This window comes from Rhamphochromis sp. 'chilingali', assembly GCF_963969265.1.
Source record: "Rhamphochromis sp. 'chilingali' genome assembly, chromosome: 14".
Lineage (NCBI taxonomy): Eukaryota > Metazoa > Chordata > Actinopteri > Cichliformes > Cichlidae > Rhamphochromis > Rhamphochromis sp. 'chilingali'.
The window spans coordinates 23005081-23023860 of NC_137941.1; the positions used below are offsets into that span (position 1 = coordinate 23005081).

At 40.7% G+C, this 18780-nt stretch overlaps 2 protein-coding genes across 3 annotated transcripts in view; both read right to left on the bottom strand.

Moving 5' to 3' along the window:
• Positions 1-13187, bottom strand: part of LOC308410362 (cyclic AMP receptor-like protein A) — a 52882-nt gene extending 39695 nt beyond the window's left edge. Inside the window, exons 1-6 of one of the 2 annotated variants that reach the window (XM_080903648.1) lie at positions 13012-13187; positions 7956-8008; positions 6386-6440; positions 5169-5225; positions 5006-5066; positions 1729-1816 (exon numbers count right to left, since the gene is read on the bottom strand). In XM_080903648.1, the coding sequence (XP_080759774.1) occupies positions 1729-1816; positions 5006-5066; positions 5169-5225; positions 6386-6440; positions 7956-8008; positions 13012-13092 (395 nt within the window). In that variant the 5' untranslated portion in view covers positions 13093-13187. The remainder of the gene's footprint in view (positions 1-1728; positions 1817-5005; positions 5067-5168; positions 5226-6385; positions 6441-7955; positions 8009-13011) is intronic. The other variant, XM_080903649.1, reaches the window with a different exon arrangement.
• Positions 13188-16458: 3271 nt separating this feature from the next.
• Positions 16459-18483, bottom strand: LOC308410549 (mid1-interacting protein 1-B-like). The gene is made up of 2 exons (XM_080903950.1): positions 18335-18483; positions 16459-18108 (listed from the first exon to the last, which is right to left on the bottom strand). Exon 2 carries the CDS (start codon positions 17760-17762, stop codon positions 17268-17270), a length of 495 nt encoding a protein of 164 aa, XP_080760076.1. The 5' UTR covers positions 17763-18108; positions 18335-18483; the 3' UTR covers positions 16459-17267.
• Positions 18484-18780: the final 297 nt, after the last annotated feature.

An 18780-nucleotide genomic window follows, 5' to 3' on the forward strand; every position in this document is an offset into this window, starting at 1 on the left:
CGGAGCTGCGCTCAACATGGGCTTAATGAGGCACAGCAGGACTGCTATGCGTGCTGCATTTCACACACCTGCATACACACCCACACGTGTGCAGACACACACACGCACGAGCTCATATAGAAATCTCTCTCGAGGCTCAATCTCATTTCTCACTGCCTCACACCACTCCTCTATCGCCCCCACCCCTTTAGCTTCTATCGCCCAGCACATTCGGTTTGCGCAAATTCTTACTTCAAATCCTCATAAACATTCACACACACATACACACACACACAAACACACACACATGAGCGCGTGTGCACACTTCCTATCCTCTCTTGCATCCACTTCAATCATTCTTAGATCATCCGGCCTCCATTCTCCATCTCCTCTAGCAGTTTGTTCATTCATAAACCATCGCGCTGTGTCGTCCCTGTGAATGTGAGTGCGAGAGCGAGAGGGTGGGAGGTTGGGTTAGGGGGCTGAGACGTAATTGCGTATGGATGCAAAGCCACATACTGCCTCCTAAACACATGCAGCTTCTCTCCGCAGAGTCAACACACGAGAGCCCCACTGACACGCCGTCTTTGCTTCGCTCTTACTATTAAAGCGCTGTGTTTTTCCCCCTCTTCACATCATGTGCGACCAGCCGCAAATATACAGATATATCCTCCTCCCACTTTGCTCCCCCAGGACTTATAAGAGGTATGCAGCAGATAAGGCTCTGAAGCAAGCTCATTTTGGCCTCCAAGTTTGCCCCTTGCCAGCACCCATAAAACCGTCACCTTTTGAGTTATACCACCATTATATTGTCTGGCGTATTGCTAATCAATGCAGGAAAATTCCCATGGGGGTGGTGGTGGGTGGCGTACACATCTTAATGGCCCACCCTCTCGCACACAAGGGTGGGACTTTTTTTTCTGGACCACCAAGACACATCAACAGGATACGCCCATTAACAATTTGGCTTGACGTAGCACGCATAGTTGCGTCTTTTTCCCCCCCTTCAGATTGTGCATTTCTCTCACAAAGCTTTCATTAGGCATTAAAAATGCAAAAATATTACACACACACACACACAGGCAAATTCACACTTGCGCCATGGAAAGTGCTCATGGGAGTTTGAGCGACAGCAACATAGAGACATAGAGCCACAAAGCGTGAAGATGGGTATGCGCGCCCACACACACACACACAGACACACACACACTAGAACGCACTTAACGGCTGACACTCACTCCCTTTTCAATTAGAGTGTCGGCTGGCTGGAACATAAAAGGAGGAGGAGGAGGGGTCTGTCAATGCTCTGTGGGGAGACACATGCTCTGGCAGACCAAACATGCATATGGACATACAAGACACACGCGAAGGAGGAAGAGCCCAAAATAAGACACAAATAAACATTCAAATGTGGACACAGAGAGAAAGAAAAAGAACTGTTCATGCACACGAGGGATAAACGGATTATGTTAAATTTAAATAACTGATCAAATTATTAATAACTGGCAAGATTAGAAAAAAATACAATCAGTGACATCTTTGATAAGTGATAAACAAGTGATTGCATCCTCTCCAATATGAGGAATTGTCGTTGCTCTCTTGAAACACTACAATTTGAATACATTTACATTTTGTGAAGCAGGTTAGAAAAAAGGACATTTAAAGACACAGCAAACCAAACGATAAATCAAAAGAAGTTATACAAATAAAATAAAATAAAAAAAGATCCTCAAGTAGTTCCCTACTTACATTTCATATCTGTTGGTGCTTATTTCTCCGACCAGGTTGAGGTAGAGGTTTAGTGTGATGAGGCAAACCCAAGCCAAGGCACTCCAGTCTACAGACACACACACACACAGAAAAACACCAAGGTCAAATTACAACACAGCTCGCTGCCACACAGCATGCACCTGCAAACGTGTGTCCAAACATACACCTATGTATGAAAGAGAGCGAGAGCGAGAGAGTGAGTGTGTGTGTGTGTGTGTGTGTGTGTGCGCGCGTGTGTGCATGTGTTCCACTTTTTGATAAATGAAGGCCCATTCAGCAGTAATATGAGGGAAACTAGCTTAGGGTGATGGATGAGAGGTGGGAGCTCAAAGAGAGATAATGATGAACTGTAGAAAAGCAGAAGGGAGATAAGACTAGAGAGGGAGGGAGAAAAAAAGAGCAGTAAAGTGAGGGGCAGGGTAATCAGGGGTGGAGGTGGCGGAGTGGACTACAGCGAGTGTTAAAACAATGAAAAGAAGATATACTGAACAAAAATATAAACGCAACACTTTTGTTTTTGCTCCCATTCCCCATGGGATGGACGTAGAGACCTAAAATTCATTCCAGATACACAATATAACCATCCCTCCCAAACAGTGGTCACAAATCAGTCCAAATGTGTGGTAGTGGGCACATCTGCTATATTGAGATAATCCATCCCACCTCACAGGTGTGCCACATCAGGATGCTGATCTGACATCATGAGTAGTGCACAGGTGTACCTCAGACTGCCCACAACAAAAGGCCACCCTGGAATGTGCAGTTTTTTGCACTATTGGGGGTCTGGGGACCCAGAACCGGTCAGTATCTGGTGTGACCACCATTTGCCTCATGCAGTGCAACACATCGTCGCATGGAGTCTATCAGATTGTCAATTGTGGCCTGTGGAATGTTGGTCCACTCCACTTCAATGGCTGTGCGAGGTTGTTGGATATTCGTGGGAACTGGTACACGCTGTCGTATACGCCGGTCAAGCACATCCCGAACATGTTCAATGGGTGACATGTCCGGTGAGTATGCTGGCCATGCAAGAACTGGGACATTCTCAGCTGCCATCTGCCCTGAACAATGTGAACCATGATTCATCCGTGAAGCGCACACCTCTCCAACGTGCCAGACGCCATCGAATGTGAGCATTTGCCCACACAAGTCTGTTACGGCGACGAGCTGGAGTCAGGTCAAGACCCCGATGAGGACGACGGGCATGCAGTTGAGCGTCCCTGAGACGGTTTCTGACAGTTTGTGCAGAAATTGTTTGGTTGTGCAAACCAATTGTTCCAGCAGCTGTCTGGGTGGCTGGTCTCAGACGATCTTGGAGGTGAACCTGCTGGATGTGGAGGTCCTGGGCTGGTGTGGTTACACGAGGTCTGCGGTTGTGAGGCCGGTTGGATGTGCTGCCATATTCTCTGAAACGCCTGTGGAGACGGCTTATGGTTGAGAAATGAACATTCAATGCATGGGCGACAGATCTGGTTGACATTCCTGCTGTCAGCATGCCAATTGCACGCTCCCTCATTGCTTGTGGCATCTGTGGCATTTTGCTGTGAGACAAAACTGCACATTCCAGGGTGGCCTTTTGTTGTGGGCAGTCTGAGGTACACCTGTGCACTACTCATGATGTCAGATCAGCATCCTGATGTGGCACACCTGTGAGGTGGGATGGATTATCTCAATATAGCAGATGTGCCCACTACCACACATTTGGACTGATTTGTGACCACTGTTTGGGAGGGATGGTTATATTGTGTATCTGGAATGAATTTTAGGTCTCTACGTCCATCCCATGGGGAATGGGAGCAGTAACAAAGGTGTTGCGTTTATATTTTTGTTCAGTGTATAAAGAAAGGAGAAGGAAGGCACAGTCAGCAGCACGGGAAAATGGGTGTACACAGAGACGAGGAAGAGTCTAGAAGGACAGCTTCGCATTTACACAAATATATTTTCCACTACGCATGCTCCCCTTATATTTAGGGAACCTTTGGGATTGCTGTGCAATTGCCAAGAAAGAAGAAGAATGGCTGTTTATGTCATTATTTTAATAAATTACTATCACTGCAATAGCTAATGCATTTTACATAAGCAGAAGGCAGCCAAAGGTTTTCTCGAGCTGGACAACATACAGCTCGGCTTCACCTCCTGTCCCGCTGCTGCCCCTGATACCGCCTTCCTCTATTTCAAACACATTTCATAAAATTTTATTGGTGGGAGTTAAAAGCGGAGCTGTGCTCTGCGGCTCCCGCCAGACTCGACGCTGTGCTACAGAACAAAGTGCCGGTTCAGCTGGTGTTTATGTGCGCCCGTTTGTCCTCAGCGCGAGGATCCTCATGATAAACCAAGGTGACACACACCAACCCTGCAGCACTAACTCACCGCCCATTACCCTGCATCAATCTGAGTGTGTGTTTGCGCGCGCGTGTGTGTTCGTGTAGGTGAGTGTCTGCCAGCGAGACCAATAAAACGAGCCTGGTGTAGCGTCGTATTAACAGCCAGTCCTAACTAAGAATCTTTAAACTAATCAACGCTAATTGCAACAAATGCAAGCAAAGCAAATACACCCGAGAATCCTGAAGCAAATGAACACTAAGAACCTTGAGGTGTGCCCGGTTGTCACAAATGAAATCAGAAGTCCTGTATTGTCATTGGCGGAGAATCGTCTCCTCATACACTTCTTAATGCACCGCCCTCTGGTTTGAAGGAGGTACACTAAAAAGGTAGCAACAGGCCAATGACTACAAAACACAGTCGCAAATATTACACACCCATACTTGGCACATATTTGTGTGTGAATACTTGTAAAAGCTGAGCCGGCCTAACCACTTTGTTAGCAACAATGATCATTGCCTTTTTTGGAGAACTCAGGGTAGGACGCGCTGGGTGGAAATTAACGGAATTTTATCTGGCTATCTATGACACAGTCCCTGAATTAATTTTAAATCCATAGCATAAAACAGAATAGCCACAATCACAATGCCAAATGCAACAAAAGCACATATCCATTCATATTATGACTGAGAAAAAACACACTGATTACCAACATATGAGTAAGCATCTCTAAGTAATGAATATTTCTGATTTAAGGATCTATTTTAATACCGAAAAGCAGGGTTGTAGCAGTTATTTGATCAACAGTGGAAAGCTCACTTGAATGCACAAACAACTCCCCTTATATTTATCTGATGTCTTTGCTTGATGTCTATTGTTACACATGCTTGTCATGCAAACTGCACCAATAAACACTCAATTAAACTGTTCTTACCAAAATACGTTAGCCACCAGGCTTGGAAATCACAAAGTGATCCATCTGGTTGGGACTCACCCTGGGCAGAGAAAGAAAAGCAGCACGGTTTTACATTTTTACAACCGCTGAAAACAAAAAAAGACTGCGTGTGTGTTTAGTGGAAGACACAAGAGTAACTCACCATGACATATGCTATGCTGTCAAAGGCGGCGGCTACAGTCAGGCTAAGAATCATCTTCTGTACAGTGGAAATTAAAAAAAAGACAAAGGATTATTCTCTAAGATAACATCCAAGGTGGAAAAAAAAGACTGCGTATTTATATTCACTTAGAGAGAAGGGGCAAATTATTGTTCAAATGATCACTGATGTAACTGACAGACTGGGATCCCTGGTGACAACTCAGTGAAAATATCAGATACGAGAGAGTCTCCGTATTTCCACTCGCTTTAGAGCAAAATCATTGTATTTTATATGAAATGAATCAATAATCTGTACGCTGCAGAATTTCCGGAGGGAAGGTTGTGCTCGCCAGATGTTGGTTAAATTCTGCCTGTAAAGGTGGTAACACAGTGTGGAAGTGGCTGCACACAAAAAGACACACACACACACACACACACACACACACACACACACACACACACACAGGGTATTTTATCAATTTGCGTCCCACAGTGACCCGGCCAAGGCTACAGAGCAGGAGGGGTGGGGAGGATGGGGGTGAACAGAGAGAGGTGGAGACAGGAAAAGAGCGCAGGAGGGCCTTGAGAGCACTAAAGACTATTGACTGACAGATAACCTTTGAAAGTGGATGGACTAAAGGAGAAGGTTTATGTGGCATAAGAGGAGCAGAGGAGGAGGATGAGGAAGAGGAGGAGGAAGAGCATTAGGGATGTGAGGTCACTCCCTGCAACCTGCTCCAGAGGTAATAGGATCCATCAGAGCCCAACACTAAGCTGTCATTTACTTCAGATTAAGAGGATAATATGCACTGCTTCGAAACCTGACATTCCTGCTGGACCGGCTTTAAAAAACACAAAAAATTCCACATGGTCTCAAAAACACAAAACAGAAAGAGCAGCATACTGCAGAAAAACTCCCTTTGACTCGACGAATGAAAAAGTGGAGAAAAAGCTAGCCAACATTTTTTATATATATTTAAACTTCTTCATTTGGAGAGAGAAAAAACAAATAAAGAAAAAAAAAACCCAAGACGGCAACCACTATCGCAGAATGACCATTAAGTCAATTAACTCCACATTTCATTAATCTGGTGCATTTTAATTGGATTCAATTATGCCAAGATTTGCCATGGCTAATTAAACATCTTTCTGCTGGCAATGAAGCAAACAGGAAAAGAAGTGTCAAACACATACTGAACACCGTAGGTACAAATTTACCTGCGCCAAAGAGTGATACCTGCGAAGCAGCCAGATTACAAACAGCATGAAAACGCTGAGGAGAGAGAAGAAAAACATCAGTGAGATTGGCTAATTACAAGGGCACCGGTTTGAGCATTACAGACCAATTACTGCTCTATACATCATCACAACTCCAGCACGTAACCCTGCGGGCTCTCTTGTACTCTTAACTGCTAATACTGTTTAGCTTGTAGTAAGATCACTAAGCATGAAAGCTTGTTTAGGCTGAAATTAATAAAAACTAAACCGCTACGGCTTGCTTAGAGTCGTGTGGCGGGCCTAATCCGTGTCAACAAAGGACCACCTGGGTTAAATGTTGTAAAGTCAAAGCAGTATCAATGCTAGAGTCCAATATATGAACTGCTAACTAAAATAATTGTCCACTTAAACTCTTAATGCTACCAGCCTGGGGGTTCAGAAAATTTTGATATAAATTATTTAGTTTCATTACTATTTTCAACTATTTTTTTTCTACCTACATAAGCAACCTCAAGGCTCACTGGAAGCTTTACATGGACAGTGTTCATTATTGGTATTATTCCTATAAAAGGTGACTGAATTTTTTGCTGTTATAATGTCATCCACCCCAACACAACCCACATCATCTCCAAAAATGAATGCAAAAAAGATCATCAAGCACTCTTAATTATATTCTATAAATGTTATATGACTAATTCTAATGAGCAGCTTAGCCAAATATGTAATACTGTGGAAAGGCCAGTGACCTATTAAGCAAATTATCACCAACATCAAATACCACTAACACCTACATACTGTGTTGGAAAATATCACTGACTGTACTACATAATGCACTGATGGCCACTTGATTACCTTAATTTATCTATTCATGGATGAGTAAGTAATACTCTTAAAGAAATGTCAAGCAAACAGGATGCAGAAGGGTGATTTTTGGGTTTGATCTACAAGTTTGCTAAGTCTGAGAACACAAGCACTGCAATTTCATTTTCATTGTCAAAGTAGCTCAAAATACTGCAGTCATCCCTCGTGTTATGGAATCTGCCCCATGTGTTGCCTGTTTTGTTTTCTTTTTCTTGTTTGTTTTCAATTTTCATCAAGTCATCAAGTCCTCCTTCAACTCTGTGGCTCTGGTTAAAAGCACAAATTTTAGATCAGTGTGAGCAGTGCAAATGCGATGCATACATCATCCTTTTGTCATCCTTAATTTGAGAAACACCCTTCAACCATGTTTTGAGTATTGACATTGCATAATTTATCCATCAGAGGGCAGTCTGCAACTTCCTTGTCACACCTTTGGAACACCAAAAACAAAGCTACCAGTTGATCCATGCAAATCAGGCAGGGTGTAAACAAGTAAATAAACGACACATAAGAAATATTTTTTTTGTGTCTGAAAGAGAAAAATAAAATCAAATTTCTTTTTTATATTGCCAAACACCAATATTGGTAACGGTCTTCAAAATTCTCACATCACTCAGTCTGTATATCTTAAATACTTAGCAATGTAGAAAAAATCAACCCCTGAACACAAAGAATAATTTGAGGAAGATATAAGTCAAAATATATTCACCATCCTACTAACGAGAAGGTTCCTGTGGCTCGCTTTACTGTTAAAATCACCCCCTGCAAAACAAAAAAAATGAATCTTATTAGTGTCCAGGTCACGTGCACTAATCATAAAAATATATAAATCATAAATCATATAAACATCTTCAGCTGACTTATGCGTACTCCTTGTAGTGTACTCTGTATGATCTACTGGAAGCACTGGAAAGCACTAGAAGCACGTACAGCATCAGATGTACAAACGCTGTGCCTGATAAGCTCAGGCTACACGTCTGCCATTTGTTCTAGCATGTGTTCTCTGTGTTTGTGTACATAAATGCAAACATGCAAGCTTAAAAAAAAAGAACAGGATTTGCATACACTTATGGCAACCTGGGCATCAAAACTGGAGGCACCTGACACATCTACAGTGTCCATGAACCTATTTTAATGCACTATAAAGAAAGGGTTTCTGAGGAAGCTTTGGGAAATGAAACACAGACACAGCTAGAACCTGACACTCTACATTTTCTGCTAAAAGCTGTGTGCAACCTGAAACTGATCTCAGAAAGCGAAAGAATGATGAGAATGAATTATATGTGAGTCAGTCCTGTCAGTCTGGGTAGATGAACGAGCCAGCAGCAGAAGCCTTGCATACAAAACAGACAACGGCATGTCCGCACAATCCAACATGCAACATCGCTGCACTGGCCCTTTGCACACATCCAACACGTGTGTTCTCGGAAGGGACACATCAACAATAACAAGGAGCTCCTTCGATCAGTCTGATAATCACTTCCGCAAAAAACAAATGCTGCGTCATATCCAGCCCTTTCAAAATAAGATGGAAATTTACTGCAAAAAATTAAGTCTTCCTTTAATGCATAACTTAGAAGTTAAGACTTTCAAAGGTTTTAAGATAGGAAAGATTTCATTTATTTAAAGGCATATTTTTCAAACATTCTTTTTTGTCTGTGTGGCCTTCCTGTTGTCTTCGTTTCATGTGAAGGACTTCCAATGTAGTACTGCAGGAATGTTAACAACACTCAGGGTACAAAAGCTCATAATTCCATTTTTTTATTTTTTATTTTTCTCCTCATATCATAGTTGTGAGTTTTACCTCTGAGTCTCATTCCTACTAAAAACTGACAAAGTAATGAACCTTCAGTGAAAACAGCCTTATTTTAACATATATGGCTGTTTACTTTGACTATGTAATGAAGGGTTAGACACGGGGGCTGAGTCAGAAAAACCCCCCAACAAATCCTCACAATTAAGCAGCTGGAACAAGAAAGTATTTATTAATTTTCTTATTTGATTGTGTATAAACTATACTGTATTGCTAATTATATTTTTTAATTGATGAACCCATCAGTTAAATACTTAAAGATTTCAGCTCTAAAGGTAATCAACCACACACTGTGTTAAATCCACCAAATTCTTTGCAAAGCATCCAATGTAGCTGAATCCATTCAGAGGGTCGGTGTATATTTGTTGCCATATGTCTCCTTCCACTTATCTTGATCTGGTATTAAATGATGACTTGAATTATTGAGGAAAAAGGCTGTTTATTTTCAAAAAGCCGCAACCAGACTTGATTACTGCTAGACCTGCTCAATTGACAAATCAGTTAAATATAATCTATCTAACTAAGTGAAATAGGCTAAAAGATCTCAAAATACAACACAAGTAACAATCATGCCAGGTGGTGGCCGTGTGATGGTCAGGGGCTGCTTTGCTGCTTCAGATGTTGATGTAATCACAACTTCTGCTCTCTACCATAAAATCCTGAAGGAGAATGTCTGGCCCTGAAGGTCAAGTGCACTTAAGTTATGCAGCAGGACAATGAAGCATAAAACACACAAGCAAGTCCACCTATGAATGGCTCACAAAAAACAAAAATCAAAATCAAATTGCAATAGCCTAATTAAAGAATTAAAATTAAATCTGATTTCACATGACCTCAAATGGGCCGCTCATGCTTGAAAACCCTCCAATGTGTCTGAAAACAAAACATTTCCACAAACTGAAAGGCTCATTGTCAAGGTGTTGCTAAGCCAACAAAAACATGTGCATTAACATCTTTCCCACAATCTTTAATAATGAGAGGATAAAGTAAGAAATCGATGAATAAAAACTGTCCAAAAACTCAGATAGCTACCTTCTTCACTGAGGAACATCTGTATGTGGGTTAGTCAGCTATTTCCCCGGAAATTGCAGTTACCTTTGCATCATTACTGATCTGGGCGCCGCACAAGACAGCCCTACTGCAGCACACTTTATCAAGCGCAGCTGAGCTGCTGCAAGAACTGATGATAACCTGCAGCCTGATACTGCTGGCACACGAGACCCACACCTTCTCACACAAGCAAATTTAGTGTACCAGAAAAAGTACTGATTTTGTCTTTCCAATCTAATCTCCCAAGCTCATGTCAACTTTGGTTTAGGCAGAAAGCTACGCCTGATAAATTTATTTATCAATGACCTTTTAAAGAGTGCACACTCCATACCACCTGTATGTCTAGTGCCTTATAGTATCCAGGTTTGGCACTTGAATTTGCAGAGAGGTGCTGATTGAACCCTCAAGCCGCTTTGGGTTTAAGGTGATTGTTTGCCATGTCTCTCTGTCTCTTTTTTTTGTTGTAAATATTAGCACAGGGCTGATAGATGCTGTTTTAACAGTTGCGCTTTCTGTCTATGTCATAAGGCAGTTCAACACCACTACAGCCCCAAAGCAGCAGAGGAATGACACAGAGTTTGAGCCGCCAGAGTGCAGGGTTTGGCCTTGGATTAGAGATAAGAGGAGCAGTTTCTATGTACCGGTAGCCTACCATCAGACTTTCAATCCAGATTACGCAAAGAACAGAGGGCCAGCAACAGGAACAAAGATGTGAAGTGATATGGGGAAATTTGAGGAGGTTAAACACCAGCAGTATTCTTAATTAGCTTCAAAGGACTGGTGGCAGGCAGAGGAGATTCAGCAGTTCAGACAGATGATGCCCTTTGCCAACCCCCTGCTGAGGAAGAGACTGTTCTTCCTGAAGCAACTGCTGTTGCCATAGTAAAAAAAAACAAAAAAAAACACAACTCTCTGACACATTTTGACACTATACAAACACCATAATATTCAAAGAGGTGGTGGGTTTTGAGAGGGCAATGAACAACAATCAGATATTCAGAATATAAAACTGGATCACTGACCGCAGATATGCTGCCAATATCTGCATAAAACTCTGTTACATTATTCTATCACTGCATAATTACTACTGATGTATTAACATGTTAGCACTACCTTCATGTTGTACAAACATTAACTGCTTCAAACAGACTGAGTAGTTTCATTTATAGGAGGATAAACAGCTGCTGCTAATAAATTAATATTGTGGAGTAAAAGCTACTGAGCCATTCTACAAGGACACTTCTGGTCCCACCCAGGAACTTGAAAATATTCCATGCACAAAATACTAAAACACGCATTTTCTGTGTAAACTACTCTTGCTCTCCAACAAAATGTAAAGTTAGCTTTATAAAGTGGTTCCAAAATATTATTTAAAATACAAAATAGCTCTTGAGAACCCCAAAAATGACCTGTTGTCTTGTCCCAACTTCTTGATGCCCAAACTGCATGTCAAGAGGTAAAATTAGTTATAAATACAATTTTTATGTGGCTTTCATTTCTTCATACATGTCTCTTATAATTGTTAAACAATTTTATTTGACACCAACCTATTTTAAAGAACAGTAATTATGCATGACCCCATGTGCAACCCCGCCACCAAAACCTATTTAGCGTTTAAAAGGAAGAGAATAAACAGTGATATGACACAACAAACAGAATGTGATATGATCGGATCATGTGCGAACACCACGGGTAAAACAAAGGTCAGTCAGTCTTTTGTGTTTCTGTCCTGATCAGATCGAGACTGTCGCTCTAATCAATGCAACTCCGTTACAAAAATAACCAAAACAAGACAAATTATTTTCAGTTTCCTTCCTTTGTTTAGGTAACTCCATTTAGCTGGCATTCTTTCCTCAGAAAGCGCTAATTCTAGGTCTAGCACTACCATAAAAAAACAAAACAAAAAAAACTCACTGCAAATAAATGTTAAAAATTCAGTATATTTAAACCTTGTTATATTATTTTAATTAATAACAATAGTTTATCTCAAATCTCAAAAGCGTTTAATCTATTGCCTCTTTATAGTTTGAATTATAAAATGTATTTGAACAAAGACTTGTGTATACATTGTGAAAATCTGAAAGAAAGAATAAAAGGTGTGACAATTTGAAAAGTTGCTTACATTAATATAAATTAAGCCTTGTCTGAATTTGCATTGAATTTGAATGAGTATTCAGCATAATGATGACTATCTTTTACTTACATTAACTTGGTGGTCAGGATTATTTAATGAATATTTTTCAAAATCGACTTTTTCTAGTTTTGGTAAAGTAAACAAACTTTGTTTTAGTAAACAAGCAGCCCAATGATAGCACACATCATTTAGGCCTAAATGGTTCCCCACGAACGATCCAGCGCTTCCTCAGAAATCTATGAGTGGTGGCACTCATTTAAAAAAGAACATTTAATTGAGTTGAATGAATTTAAATTCTAATTAACATCTAAAATTACTAAATTGGCTCACGTATCATTTTTATATAGACAAACATATGAACGTACTCTTTCCAAGCCTACGGCTTAGATATAAACTAAGATATATTAACAATACGTATTGACAGTAGTGTTTCAGTGTAAGGCTGGTTAAGTGTGGGTGAGTGCAGTTATCGTTTAATGAGCCAGTGGACCTCACAGTAGGTTTCTGAAATGACGTTAACGTTGATTAGCCGCAGCTAGCATGGGAGACGCCTATGAAATCGGGTGAAGTGCCAAAGCTTAGCAGCAGGAACCAAGCAGGGGTTAGGTCTTTGTTTATCAACTAATCATTAACTAAAAACAGGATGGGACATTTCTTTTACTCTCTTTTAATCAGCAGAGTCCCCCAGAAGAGAAAAACGGTAAAACGTTTCGCGGCTAACTAGCTAATTAGCCAAAAGCTGAAGTTTAACTGACGTCAACTACTTACGCATTGATAGTCTCCTGAATGAGTGTTAAAAAATATGCAGCGTGAATCGTTACTTATTGACTTTGGATCTGGACTGGCCATATTTGATTCGCAGCGATTTTCAGCCAATTTCGCTTCGATTTGTTTTTATTTTGCTGTAGCTTTCCATTAACTTCCTGTTTCTACCGTGTGCGCAAGGGGACAAAACTGATAGACACTGTTTGCGAAAAAATCGAGTGCAGACGTTTTGTAGCCCATGTTTCTGAAAGCCATACAAAAATATGGTTTTTGAAAAGTACAGTGATGAGGTAAGGTTTTGATCAGGTGTTCTGACCCACTATTATGTATGTTTATATATGTATATATCTGTAAATTTGTATATCTTTTGGTGTGTTAGTGGGGTTATAAATGCAAATACATTCAACAAAGGAAGAATTTATGATGGATGGGGCATAAACAGAAAGAAAAAGTGTTGACGATTAGTTATCAAATACTGGAAAGGGGTGGGATTAAATGAGCTTATGCTTCCTCCTACTCCCTTTTGAACATGCAAGCTATTTATAAGTATTATTGTTTTGTTTTCGTTTTGTTTTGCTCAGTTTTTGTGTCTCTCTTTTCTCTGTTGTTGTTGCACTATTTCAATATGTTCAAAATAAATATACAATACCATACCTCTGTTCTCCAGTTTAACAAAGGGACAATAAAGCAGAAACATTACCTGTCCTGATGTGTTATGGTGAAATGTGTAAGGTTTATATGGCCATAAAAATATGATGAAATAACAAGATTGTTTTTATTATAGCATAACATCTCCCCAAAATTAAAAGAACCTTTACGCTGAGTAAGCTAGTGAATGTTCACATGAACAAAGTTTTGCATTCTTATGTTTATTTAAGCAAGATATCTCATACCAGTTAACCTTTAGTATGCAACTAAGAGGTCGCAAAGTCCCCCATGTCTAACGTGATTATGGGCACAAATAATTAAACAAACATAAACAAGCACAACCCACAAAACATAACCTTGTGATTCCATTAAAGCATGTTGCAGCATTACTGTCTGGTGACTGACAACAAAAGCCTTTCTGGTCGTTTCTGGTAGCCATTTTAAGGTTGAGATTAAGATAAGATTGTACTATCTCAGCGGATGTTTTTACAAACTGCCAGCTCATTTAGACTACTGATAAATGTAGCAAAGCATGTTACCTTTGTCCTTCGCATGGGCAGGGTTTAGATTTTGTGCAAAACCTCTGAGATGTATTTTCAAGGTGTGTATGTTTGGAGATTTTTTTATTTTTGTGGACTAGGCTCTATTTATATGCATTTTAAAGGATGTGTAAATTTTATGTTTCTCTGAAACAAGACAGGCAAGAGAAAATTAAGCAATGTTTTCACTTCATTCCATGTTTTGTGTCTCAATATTGGAGTGGTTTACACATTCACTTAACAACCTAATGATTCCCAGTTCATTCGTAGGAGCAATTTTTCCTTTTGGGACTGCATCAGGAAGAGCATCTGCCATATCAAACAGGCAGAGATACCCAGTGTAGTAGCCATTAGTAGCTTTCTATTAATTATTGTAGATTTTGTTCATGCATTGCATTGGGTATAATTAAATATACAAGTTAAATAAAAGTAAAAAAAAAAATCTTTATTTCAGTTAGCTGTAGAGAGCTTGGCTGCATCACAGAGATGAATGTATTAAGTGCGCTTCATTCCTCAAATGTCACCTTTCCTTTCAAATTGCCTTATTTGCTGATGATTGTGGCTTTTTGTTTTCTGCAGTTCTACACAAGTGTGAATGAAACAGAGAATCAAAGTGGAAAGTGGGTGTGTGCATCTTTGTTGCCCTATTGTTACACTGGAACTCCAGCTGTACCTGCTGGTCTTTGAGGTTGTCACTACCTCAGTGAAGGAAATCTGTTTTCTGGGTGTTTTCTGGGTGTTACATTAGTGTGTAACACATGTGTAACACATGTGTATATTCACAACAGACTTGGCACTCCTTTTCATGCATTCCAAAATGCTTACATACTGTAAAATGTTAGTTTGATGAAAGTAGTTACAGAGCACACCTAACTGCCACAGGTATTCCCAGACTGCAGGAAAATGCTGATTGAACAATGTAATTTCAAATATTTTTCCATATTTTCTTTCTGTGTCATACACTTAGTCAGTTGGAAATATCCAGAGGAAACAATGAGATTTTAAGAAAAGGAAGTAACAAGTCTTTTTCGACGCATTCAAATACATGTAATATTATCAGCCTTTTATCACACAGAGCCCAGTTGGGTTAAGGTGTTGTCACTCGAAACTTAACTGGCAGGTAGCATTCCTTCTACTTCTACTCTATAACATGTTTTTAAATTCCAAATGGCTGAATGCAATTGTGGTAAATCTGAAGGTCAGAATGCCTTTCTGTGAATCTTTTGGTTTTTAACCTGAGAGGTTATCATAGCACGGACAAAACTGCAGTATTGTTGGGTCAGGCTGCATATGTTGGCACTCTATTGACTGCAAATACAAAAAGATCAACTAATTCCCTTGCTGGTTTTGAGATCCACCTTTCCCCAGAGATTGTCTTTAGAAAATGCAGACAATGCTACAGCGTCATAACCTATTTTTTTTCCCCCAACAACAACACAAATGATCAAAAAAGAAAAAGAAACAAAACAAAAGTGCAGTTGAGCAACAAAATATTTGGGTGTTATGATAAAATAACTCTAACAAAACTCATACTTTATCTGTCACCAGCTGATAAGAGCTCAGAACAATGACTTTACACAACCATCATCACTGTGAGATAACCAGTCGTTTTTAAAAGTCAAGGATTGAAGCTGAATGCAACCAGGAAGTCTGGATGTTTCCGTTCTCTCTCTTTTGTAATGTATAACCTGGCTCTTTCCATCTCTGGATACATGTTCATGTTGCATATTATTTTAAAAAGATGGTTCAAGTTTATAATGCATAATTTGTGGCAACTCTTAACATTACCAACACTCTGAATGTTTAAGAATAGCCTACAGGCTTTCATTGTGATCAAAAGAGGAAAGATCAGTTGTGTTAGGTGTTTAGCTTTAAAGCAAATCCCAAGTAAAAATCAAGAAATAACTCCATTTTTTGCCGTCTTTACTCGATAGTTATTCAATTTGTATAGTATCTGTTCACAAAAGTCAACTCAAGGAACTTTAGATTGTAAGGTAAAGACTCTACAATAATATAGAGAAACCACAACAATCACACAATCAGCAAGTGCCTGGCGATAGTGGGAAGGAAAAACTCCCTTTTAACAGGAAGAAACTGAGAGCAGAACCAGGCTCAAGGCAGGGTGACCATCTGCCACAAAGGTTGGGAGTGAGGGGAGGGAGACAAAACAAAATAATACGCTATAATAATCTCCCACTTTTTATCTAAAATGTAAAACTGCAGTGATTTTACAAAAAGAAAAAACAAAACACAACAAGTGCAATAAGTTTCTATAAAAGTTTATTTTAAAGACAAATATTACCAAGTACAAAAATGGGGCATAAGGTGCATACAAAAGCATCGGCTTAAACTGACAGATGGACATAACAGGGTAAAATTACAATAACTAATGTATCTCATGGAAAACCTCATTATTCTCCATCCAGAAGAATTATCCATCGTTTCCAGTTCATTGACCATTTAGGACATGAGGCGATCATGGGCAGCTACAATAAGCATCTGCCTCCTTCCAAAGAACTTTACATGAGACACATTAGACTAAAACAACAGTCAATACATACAGTTCATCTGAACACACTAACATCATCAGTGTCGCAGATAGGACGCTAAGTCTTTTGTCAGTATCCCTGTCAGTGAGGTGGTTCAGAAGAACAGTCTAAGATCCAACAGACCACTTCTTCTCCAACTTTGAAATAACATCTGGCTCTTAAACATACAGAGTGAGGTAATAAATTACACATTAAATAAAAGGCTTAAATACGTTTCATCTGTGGATCACTTGAACTGAAAGCATTCTGCGTGTGACACTTTGGAGTGCAAAAATATAGTCAAGTGTGATGAGCACGCAAATGCTTTCTCCAAGATCAACACATCTACAGTCAAGACCACAAAGTAGACCAACACCATTTAGGCCTGTAGATAAAAATAGCTGCTTTCTTTTCTACCATTCAAATGTTTGTCCATGAATTTCATCAGTAGTAACAGCAGCAGCAGCATGAAGGCCTATTCAAAGAAGACACTTTTGTCATTCAGTTAACGAAAAGAGTCTGTGCGTCAGAGTTTATGTGGGCTCTACTGGCCCCAACCTCCGATGCCAAGCTCCTTCTTGTAGCGCTTGGTGAGAGAGTTAGCCTGGTCAGTGAGCTTGGACAGCACCATTTGCAGCCCGGTGAGATGGTACTGGAACTGGCTCTGCAGATTCTCGTCTTCAATCTCGTCTTCCTCCTCGGATGAGGCTGAAGAGAGGGAGGACATCGACATCGAGGAGTGAGAGCGAGTGACTTTCATGCTCTCTTTGCGCGTCTCGTCGGAGGTGCCGTGCCTGACTCCCCACTCGATCTCCCCGCGGATAGATTTAAGCAGCTGGTAGTAGCTGTACATGTCCCCCTCGTCCTCCTCTGATTTCAGAGAGCTCATCTGGCTGTCCTCATCCAGCGGGACATCCCGCAGCAGGCTGGGTAACAGGATGGTCTGGTCCATGTTCTTTACGGCCCCGATGAAGCTGTTCATGGCGTTGAAGAGGGAGTTTTTCTGAGTTGTGGTTTCTTGCAGCTGCATCATCATCATCTTGGCGGTAGTTGTTTTTTTCCTCCAAACGTGAAAGCAATGATCCGAATGTCTTGTCTCGCTTTCCTCTCTTCTGTGTGTGCCCAGCTGTAATACCGCGCTGATCGGCTTTACGCAGAGGCTGCTTTTCTGTTAATGCTCCAGCGAAGATTGGCTGCCCTCAAGCAATCATGCGACTTGCTCTGGTAGTCGTGCTCGGTTCTTGAGCTTTATCGCTCAGTTGCTTGCTCTTCTCGATCGTTCTGAAACGCGTCGAAAGCGCTGGGATATATACACACAGGTAGTTTCAAGGCGGTGCCACAACCTGTTTGTCGAGTTCTACCAAGAGTAATCGGACCCAAATGACCTGAAATGGCACAGAGCAGAGAACAGAGGTTTGGCGCTTTCTCTAGAAAAGGCGTGGCTTTATGTTGACAGGTAGACTAGAACACATTCCACAGTAAACCTCAAACACCGATGCAAAGCTCGAGAAAAAGCTCAAAATCGAGTTCAGACGTCAATTAAAGCCCAATACACGCGATGTTTCACGGTGCGTATTTACGCGTAACAATTTCATCCCAAACTTCACTTACTGTGCAACGTGCCGTCCTGTAAACCTACAGTGTACCGCTGTCTTCCGGTAAAAAAGTCGCTGAGATTACATCACCACATCCCACATTCTGTTCCGATGAAGCACACAGCTGAGGCACGTAGGGTGAGGCTGTAGCGTGCGGACCGGTATTATGAATATTCATTATCCAAGCCATCAGCCCATCACTTTGGTTTCCAGGCAAACCAATCATGACCCGGAGGCGGGACAAGTCCGAGTTTGACCAATGAGGAGACGGTAGTCGTGCAAAGAGCACAGAAGCAACACGTGGAAGAAGTCCTTTCAACGATGTATATTTATAGTGTAGTTATTGGAATCCTTGAGAGCTCGACCACGTAGTGCCTGTTTTCTGTATGTGAAAGACACTCCGGTAGAACTGGTACTAATGTAGAGTTACTGGGTTCATGATCTGGAGTAAAAAAGCACAGG

Excerpts from the sequence above, each read along its gene's own strand:
- LOC308410549 (XM_080903950.1), bottom strand. The coding sequence starts at position 17,762 with ATGATGATGATGCAGCTGCAAGAAACCACAACTCAGAAAAACTCCCTC.